Below are 10,116 nucleotides of genomic sequence, written 5' to 3' on the forward strand. Positions count from 1 at the left end.
GTCTTTATCGGCGCTTCTGAATTGGGTATCTGATTCACTGTAATTCCAACATTCGTGAAATGACTATTGAAATAGTCAGCAAGTGCGTTCCCTGACAGCTCACTTCCTTTATGGTTTATTCTTCCGACTGAAGCGTTCTTTCTGCCGCGGCCCATAACGTCACTTATCAGCTTCCAAACTACGTTGGGCTGTTTAGTTCAGAAAATATTAGCTGATAATATGCTCGCTTGGCGTGTCTAAGCTCAGCGTTTAGTTTGTTTCCTGCGCTTTTGAATGTAATCAAAATTTCTGGCGACCGAGTACGTAGAAAAGCTTGGTAGAGCTTATTCTTGTTTTTTATCATTTTAATAGGTCGGGTGTGACCCACGTTTTTGTTATTTTTTTGGTTTTAATTTCTTTGAGAGGAAAATGTAAGGTGTATATTGTTATAAATTCGAAAATAAACTTTGTGTACGCAACATCTGCGTCTTTTATTTTGTATAAGTGGGACCAATCGTGAATACTCATGTCATGCTTGAATGTTTCCAGAGCGCTATTTGATATGTATTGAATGTAAATTGGCGTTTCAGAACACCTGCAACATTTCGGATCTGTGTAAAAGAACATAAACACAGGACAGTGATCACTGACATCTGAGGTAATGGTACCAGCTTGGTGGACGATAGTTTCAATATTTGTAATGAGCAGATCAATACAGGATGAAGTAGTCTGTGTAACACGTGTAGGTGTGTTGATTAAATTCATGAAACCAGTCGACTGAAGGGTAATCAGAAAACGTTGAGTTTAGGTGCTATCCCCTGCGACATCTACATTGAAATCACCTCCGCAGATGAGGCAAAAATTGTTTGCGCTAACGTAATCTAAAAATGTTTATCAGAATATACCAGGCGTTTCATCGAAATTGAACCAGGAATTACAAAATTGGACATTTTGAGGCACGCAGGCAGCTTCTGCAGCACAGTAATACCTGCGTAGGCAGCCGTCAAAAAACATAAGAATTAAGTTAGCTATTTAGCCTGTTAACTCATTCCTGATAAATAACTTTTTAGCTATTGCATTTAAACACCCCTTTGCACTCAGAGATTTCTAACTAGTCATTATTTCATTATCAATACCCATGCCCACTCGAAGAGCATGCAGGCACAGCAACCCCTCCAGTGCAAGTAAATAGTCGAAATCACCAATATCGTCAAGCCACAGCGCAGAGAGCAATCGCGTTTTCAAAATTATAAAAAGTTCTATGGCGGTTACTAACAACCGGCTACAAATCTCCAATTGCAACCAGGCGACTAATTCTCATGGTTGAAAAGTTAATTATTAGAAATTATTTAAAAGGCTAACTAGTTATTATTATTCACCTCTTTTCTTATAATCGCCAACACAGGATTATTGTGCTGCAGAACCACCTTCACACCTCAAAAAGCCTATTTTGAAAAATTCTGGTTCATCTTCACTGAAACACTTCGCAATTAGAAAAAAGCGGAGATATATAACATTGTCGGCTATAAGATGAGTGCACATTTACGGCAAGCGTCATTTTAAAAGCCGGAGTGCGGAAGCAAGTAAGAAGTTTGGGGCTTTCTCAAGCTCTTCTGGCCTAGAGCTCAAATCCACGCCCACAGCCACATCAAACAGGTCGACCTGCAGTCTGCAATGAAAGCACCACCAGAAAGTGCTACGTGACGAGCTACAACCGATCATTAGCTTGAGGCTCAAGTGGCGCAATCGCAAGCCGTTTGAAAAAACCGCCAGAATGTTGAACGGATATCAGAGAATACACCTTCGTTCGGCATATTAGCTCGCGCTAATAAAAACAAGAAACTCCCCTACGAGACACGCACATAAAGAGAACACTATCGACTGTCTTGTTCATGCGAAAATAGATCGGGAAGAAAGCGGATGTTTCTAAGCAAAATAAATGTTTATTACCGTGGTGAGCAGAGACGTCGAAATTTAAACAATCGCCGCATCATCACCCTTGCTTCGTGTAAAGCACTTCATTGGCTTGAGATCTAGCATCTTCCATCGACTACGTTGGGTGTGAAGTGATGTCGTTGATCTTCTTTCTAATGATTGCTGGTAATCTGCTTATATCAAGCCTGGCATCGATGACTGCAAGTAGGCACAAGTTCTGCTGCGTCGGGGCCAAGTGCAATACGTGGAGATCGGTCCGCTTCCGTGCGCCTTCCAATCCTCCTGGTTGAGTGCCGGACCAACCCCACCAAAGACAAACACTCTTTCACCAGCACTTAAGCAGCCGTGTGACCACCTCGGCGATGGGCCTGAGCCACGTGGCCTTACTTCGGTCCGGCACGACGACTCGGGGTCGTACTTGTGCATGTCTGCACAGTATGTGCCCTGCAATAGACTGAGCCCTCCGAAAATGTACAGCTCTGCGCTGTACACGAAAACTGCCTGCCCTTCCCGAGCGACGGGGGGAACGCCTTGTGCGCGTGGGGGCACCCAGGTCGAAGTGGTCGTTTCTAGGTAGTACTATACCGACTTGTCGCGAATGCCGACAGAAGTCGCTTACAACCCCACCCCGCACGTAGATGCGGGTCCCACTGGCAGACGTGGTGAAGTAGGTGCGCCGACCCGAGCCTCTACACTCGTGGGAAAACGATGCCAATCCATGGTGTCTATAGGTCAAGGGCCCGCATATCTAACCAATGGTTCGAGAGACTAAATATGTACTTTCGGTTACCTACAACGCAAGCTGTCCTGCTGTAAAGTGATGTCGGCACCTCACCGGACACCTGCAGACGGCTCCATGTCAGGGTGTTGAGGTGGAAGCGGTAAAGGAGGCTGTTCAATGCCCAGATGTACGGGCCGCCCCACAGGTATGCGCACTGGCCGTACGCTACAACGGTGTGGCGGAAAATGTCAGTCGGCTCGTCGTTGGGGAGGTCCGTTTGCTCTGTATCCCACTGGTATGACGCGATATCAGAGATGAACACGTCGACGGGGTTCCGTAAGATGGGAGTCCCGGCCTCTCTGGAGCTGTCGAACGAGTGTGCCTTGCTGTTGATCGAGACAACCATTTCGGAAACGCCCTCTGGAACGCCGTGCTGCCACACTGTCCACATCATATCTGACACAGGCGGATAGCACCCTCAGAAGCGGGGATCGGTGGTTCTAGCGACGGTGGCGGCATCCTGCGGCGTCTTTCTGAAGCAGCAAGACCATGGCAGGACTCCGTGGCGCTTGCGGACGCGGTGCATCGAGGGGTGGCTATGTGCGTAAGAAAAGCGAATATATTTGGTATTCTGCGATGTGCAAATGATTGATAGTTGGGATAACAAAATATGCTGCCGCTGTCATAAAAAAAAGCGCAAAAAGCCGTCACAGAGTGTGCAGAAGATGGTACGGCTGGTTTATGGGCGTTTAACGCCCCAAACGATTAAGTGTATAAGGGACGCCGTAGTGAAGGGCTCCGGAAATTTCCTTTCAGCCATCAACTGTGTGTTGCTCAGTTAAGTACTTTCTTGACGCTGAGAGCCACGTGATTAATGTTTTCTAGTTGAGGACTCCTTTAATATGAGGCGTCATTGCGAGTACAGTTGACAGGAACTATAATTTAGGCAACCTTTAAAAAAGGGGGGCATGTGCAGTGTGCTGTTGCACAGGTTGAGCTGCGCGACGCGGAGCTGCCCATGAGAGAGGGGAGGCGGAGGCCCAGGACTCGGGCTGCGACTAGACTGAAGTCTGCGATAAATAATTAGAGTCGTTCCCAGAACAGGGAACGGACAGCGTCAGGCTACTCCCAGCCCAAGTCCTCCGGCTTCAGGCTTCTCCTCTCCCCCGTGGGCAGCGCCGTGCCGCGCAGCTAAAGCGGCGTAACAATCTATTCCTGAGATCCTGCGGGCGATGTTTTAAAAAAATATTTTTCTCTTTAGTCTCGCACATGCGTCATTGTGATCTCATTGTGTAGCAATTGTTTGCTAGTTTTCATGCATCTTCAGTCCATTCACACTACGAGCAACAGCCTGTCTGTTCACCCACGAAGTAAGGTATATATGACAGAGGTGATAAGAAAGGATCAATTTTGTTACATCGAAGAGAGCTTGGCCGACGATCTTATTGGTGGTGCTCGGATTTCGTTTTTGCAGAGCAGAGCAAATATAGCACCCATTAAGCTTTAAACAAATATAGGTACGTGGAACTGTTGTCCTCACCTTGCGAGACCTTTTGGTATTTAAGGTGCCATAAAGGCTCCACAATTTGACTTGAAGCAAACTTACTTTCTGATCACTTTTCGCAAATACTGCACTCATTAATTGGCTGGAACGTTAGCTGCACACTTTGAGTTAAATCAACACGCGTAGTTCATCTGGGGATGCTTTATTAGACATTTAATAAGCACATGCGTAATAAAGCACATGAATCGCAGGAGGTGAGCGCATCGACTGCATCACCGGCTGTCGCGCACTTACGCGGTCGCAACGTATAATGATCCTCCGCGCGCCCATTGGCTGTGTGTGGCCCGGGGAACGACGGGAGCGTCACGGAATTGCGACGAGTGATGTGTGTGACGGATGCGTTGCAGTGGAAACACTAGAACACCTGCTCCTTCGCTGTAGCTCGTTCGCTGATGCTCGTCGCGATATGCTCGCGGCTTATAGGGCTCAGGGCATACTACCAAACTCCATCAAGACGCTATTGTGGCCGCAGGGCAGTGCGCGCACTCGTGAGCGAACTTTGGTGAGCCTCTGTGCATTCCTCGAACACACGGGCTTGACGTCCCGTCTGTTGTTCGTCAGGTAGTTACACGCAGTGACCGAACGCTCCGCGAGTGCTACCTTGGACGATTAACAATTGGGCGCCGCATTACAGTTCTAGTCAACACAGTGCTGTTGCGCGTGTGCGTAAATAGTTTGTGAATATTACCGCTCCCCCTATCCTCTCTTCCTGTCCCCTCGCCACTCTCATTTCATTTCTCCAATCTGCCTGCTATCCTTTATTTTCGATACCCCAGCTAGCTCAGGTGCTTCAGTATCGATGGCAGATGCCGGGGCTAGGAAAAATCTTTTCCTTCCTTTTTATTATTTTTTAATAAAACCACTTACTGCTACTACTACGTCGCACAGCATAAGGGCGCCTTTTGCTTTTCGCCTCCATCGAAACGCTGCCGCCACGGTCGGGTTGGAACCCGGGTACTCCCGATCAGTAGCCAGCGCGCTAACCACTGAGCCACAAAGGCGGGTCGTTTTAAAATATTAAATCTTTTTTTACTGCGTTCCCTTTAAGCCGGCTATTCGGTATTTTCACATAATGTATATTACCCCCTACACCTATTTTCTCTTAGCATCGCTCCCCCATTTATTTTCCTCTCCCTGTCCTCTCCCTGTTCTTTTATTCCCGCTAGTCGCAGCTCAGGTGCTTAAGGTTTCGATGGATACCGCGGCTGGCAACATCTTTTCCTTCCATTGTTATTTTATTAATAAATAGCCACTAACAAGAACTTTCAGCTGGCCTTTTCACATTTTGTGCCCTTTAGGCCGGAACCTACGGGAATAACCGGATGCAATTCAATTATAAATCCTACCTTAAAAGGCCAACGTAGCATTCTTGTTCCAAGCGGTGCCCTCAACCGGGAGCGCGTAGCGTTCATTGTAAGAGGCCCGCCCCTCTGCCACCGGTTATCACACTGTCCGATATTATATAGCTCTATTCTGGGATCTTCCGGCTGTGTCCGAGAGGCGTAGCCACTGAGCCACAGCGGACACCAATTTGCGGACCAGGGGAATTGCGAAGACCGCGGTAAAGTACGGCACGCAAATAATGGAGGGCGATAGTGCGAGATGTAGGATTGAGGAAAACATGGAAAGCGCTATTGGGCTGTTCATGCCCCCCTGAAGAAGAAGAGGTTCAAAGCGCTGCAGACGGAGCCCTAATTTAAATGGAAGCCATGAGTGTTGCACCACTCCCACGTGCGTTAATCTTCCATTATTTATTGAAGCGAAAAGCACTACGCCAGCTTTTCGAGCCGTCAATCGGGACGCAAGTTTGACCTTGAATGTAGCTAGAGGTCAGACCATGAGCATAACCGGTGGCAGTCAGGTAAGACGCCAAGGTGGTCCATAAGGTCAAGGTCAAAGATCAAGGTCAAAGTCGAGATAGTTGTAATAGCCGCTGAGGTCGCTGCAGCAGCTGACGTCATATGAACGACGACAAGCAAGAAGTCGAGGGGTATATAAGCGCGTGTGTGCTCTCACTGCCAGGGGGGGACTCCCGGGTGGTGTTCACCACAATCTTATCTGATACCTAATTTAATATCTGCTACGGATCCTTGGACCCAAGATATTAAACTTATTTTTGTAATATGGCGGAGTGCTTAGCTTGAGAGAGACAGTGTTTTTTTTTTAACTTGCGTCTCATGTGATTACCCGTACCACCTCGGATAATGTTCTGGTATAACGGCGAGGCATCTAAAAAGCAACGGAGAAGCACTACAGTCTACCCGGAATTGCCCAACCTGTGAGTCAGCTCAGAAGCGGCAAGGAAATGTGTCCGAACAAACGCGAGGATGTAACGAATGTCGAGCTCAGGCTTACTGAGTTAAATGAAAAGTTCGCTTTATTTCTTCCTCTTGTGGCTAAGGTCGACGCCCTTGCACAGCTAGTTGATAAAGTGTTTATGGTTTATGGAGGGTTTAACGTCCCAAAGCGACTCATGCTATGAGAGACGCGGTAGTGAAGGGCTCCGGAGAAATTTCGACCACCTGGGGTTCTTTAACGTGCACTGACATCGCACAACACAGGGGCCTCTAGAATTTCGCCTTCATCGAAATTCGACCGTCGCGGCCGTGATCGAACTCGCGTGTTTCGGGCCAGCAGTCGAGCGCCATAACCACTCAGCCACCGCGGCGGCCTAGTTGATAAAGTGAATGGCATTGAAGAAGCAGTAGAAATGATGTCCGACAAGTATGATACGATCCTAAGTATGCTTGACAAGCAGGCCTCCGACGTTGCGGTTTTGCAGAAGAAAGTTGAGGCTATTGAGCACGGAAATGCGCCAGACACAACAGAACTTAAACAGCAGCTCAATGAGCTACAGCAGTATAGTCGAAGGCGTAATATGGAGTTTCATGGCTTCAAGGTGGAGGCAAATGAAAACCTGCTTGACAAGAAGTACGGCCTGGCCAGCAAGCTCGAGGTTGGCGAACAGTGATCTTGACGCTCTGCATCGTCTTCCGCAACGAAAAGGGAAAGAATCTAGGGCACTTGTCCGATTTGTTTGAACACATCTGAAAGAAACGTGGATGAAGTGTCGCTCACGCCTGCAAACTGACGCCCCAGAGATAAACTTCCTTGATAATCTCACACCCATGAATAAAAGGCTACTGTGGCTGGCACGTGAAGAAGGTAAAGAAAAAGGCTATGAGTTCGTGTGACTGAAAAACGGACATGTCCTTGTGCAAAAGGCTGCAGGCCAGAACGCCATTCGCATCCGAAATGACAATGACCTGAGTAAAATAGAGTGATAGCATTGCTGTACCACTCTTGGTGCGAACCGTTCACGAAATTCCATTCATAACACGAGACTGTGTTTATCACGATTCTAGCTCTTTCGATGTTTTAAAGTCGGCCGCAAAAGCCCGGTCCACATTTTCCTTTTATCACGCAAACGTGCCTAGCTAAAAAATAAGGATGAGGAGGTCAAAACTTTTTTATCGTCTTTAAACAACAGTTTTGACGTCATGGCATTCAGTGAAATATGGTATTCAGATACTACAGACATCGTCCACTTCGAAGGATACAGGTGCGAAGCAATGTCTAGGAAAAATAAGAAAAGCGGTGGAGTTGCACTGTATATTAAAAATAATCTTTCATATAAGGCTATGCCTGAGTACACTTTTTCAAGTCCGCACTATCGAACGCTTTTTATAAAATCAAGTGGTTTTGTGTTCGGTGTTCTTTATCGACCCCGTTTCTGTGTCTATGCAAGAATTTTGTTCTTTTCTCGATAATATAGTAGATATTCTGTCTTCGGATAACAAACTAATTGTAATTATGGGCGATTTTAACATAAATTGGTTGGAACAATCACCGGCAACAAGTTATTTTCTCGACATCATATCTTTATATGGTTTCTCTAACAATATTGATGTGCCTTCACGTGATACTAGCTCGAGTGAGACCCTAATTGATTTATGCTTGACTAATTGCAACGAACAGGACCCGACGTCAGGTGCCTTTTTAGGCGATTTTAGTGACCACCTGTCAACCTTTCGTTTTATTCTAAGATCGCGTGCACAAATCACTACACCTAAACCCCCGGATATTATGGTTCAGCCTATACCACAGGAAAAAATTGAACACTTCCGAAACATGGTTTCCAATGTAAATTGGAAAGACTGTCTTTGCGAAATCGACCCTAATGTAGTATAGAATATGTTTATAGAAAAAATAATGTAGTTGTACAATTGCGCTTTTCCTATAGCAATCTTAACCAAGTGCAAAAAAGCACGAAAACCTTGGATTACTTTTGATTTAGTAAAGCGCATAAGAGCCCGAAGCCATCTGTTTGGCAGATTTATAAAAACGAAAGATCTGTCCATTCTAAAGCAGTATAAAGAAGTTAGGAATAAATTAGGCTCAGACATCAAGAAATCTCCAAACCATTACTACAGTGGAAGGTTTTAAGAAATTTACTATGATCCGCAGAAAACTTGGCGTACTGTAAAGGAACATCTGCAAAAATCGCAAACACAAATCACTGTAGAAATGGAAATAGGGTGGGAGGTCCTAAGAGGTGAAACTCTTGCAAATCTAATGAACGAACGCTTTTTCACTTTTGGAAATTTTGATGGGGCTGACACTGGACATTTTGAGAAATACTTAGTGCATAGGCTAACAGATACCATGCCTTTGTCTCCAACTGCCCCTGCAGAAATCTGCAGCCTAATGTATAGTATAAAAAACAACTGCTCCTCTGATTATGATGGTATCAGAGCAGCACCAATAAAAGCAATTTCTTTCTTAATATGTGGTGTGCTCTGCCATATAGCAAATCTTACTTTAACAACAGGCATTTTTCCAGAGAAAATTAAAATAGCGAGAGTGGTTGTTCTTTACAAAGGCGGCACGGTGAACGATTTTGGAAATTACCGGCCAATTGCAGTACTTCCGCTGTTTTCAAAAATTTTTGAAAAGGCTATAATTCTCGGAGTGCTAGTGATCTACAGAAACATAACTTGATATATGGCAGTCAATATGGGTTCCCAAAACATAAATCAACTGAATTTGCATTGCTTAGTATAAAAGAAACACTTATTCAGAACATAGAAACTCATATTTATACACTGGGCATATTCTTAGTCTTCAACAAAGCGTTCGACTCCATTAAACATGACACACTTATAAAAACTCCCGTTTTATGGAATAAGAGATATTTCCCTTACTCTACTAAAAAGTTATCTCTCAAATTGTTCCCAATATATCATTGCCAACAACGTTAAATCTGAACTAAGAAATATAAAATATGGTGTACCGCAAGGCTTCATAATGGGTCGTATGTTATTCCTTCTCTATATTAACGACATTTTATCCATACCACGCACGCCAGAAATCATCTGTATGAGGACGACAACAGCGTTTTCTTTTCTACATCTAATTTATCAACTGCAGTTATTACTATAAACCTATGGCTGACGAATTTGTCACAGTGGCTTGCAGCCAACCAACTAGCAATTAATGTTAATAAAACCAAATATATTTTATTCTCTTCTAGCAACCGACCAATTCACTTCGCTAATTCGATAATTGTTCAGTCTCGACCTTAGAGCGCGTTACGGAAGTAAAAGTCTTAGGCGTACAATTCTACGAAAAGCTCCGCTGGACACCACATATTCAGCGCATTAAGCGTGCCATAGCACAATGCATTGGAATGCTGAACAGGCTTCGCCCATTTCAACCGCTCCGGCTAAGGCGCCAGCTTTATTTCAGTGCAGTTCATTCCAGGTAGCCCTATTGTTTATATCGTTTACTTATCTGGGGAGTCACTGGGAAAACTAATCCGGAAAGCCCTTTTTTATTGCAAAAGAAATCTATTCCCTTCATGGAAAATTTATCAAGATATGACTCCACATCTTCCTACTTCAGCAAGAACTGAATA

The 10,116-nt window shown here is 45.1% G+C and overlaps 1 protein-coding gene across 1 annotated transcript in view; it reads right to left on the reverse strand.

Annotated features, from left to right (window-relative positions):
• Nucleotides 1-3,041, reverse strand: part of LOC144129609 (uncharacterized) — an 85,981-nt gene extending 82,940 nt beyond the window's left edge. Inside the window, exon 1 of the mRNA XM_077663731.1 lies at nucleotides 2,750-3,041. Within this exon, the coding sequence (XP_077519857.1) occupies nucleotides 2,750-3,041 (292 nt within the window). The remainder of the gene's footprint in view (nucleotides 1-2,749) is intronic.
• Between the last annotated feature and the right edge of the window lie 7,075 nt (nucleotides 3,042-10,116).

Source organism: Amblyomma americanum, chromosome 4 (genome assembly GCF_052857255.1).
Source record: "Amblyomma americanum isolate KBUSLIRL-KWMA chromosome 4, ASM5285725v1, whole genome shotgun sequence".
NCBI lineage: Eukaryota > Metazoa > Arthropoda > Arachnida > Ixodida > Ixodidae > Amblyomma > Amblyomma americanum.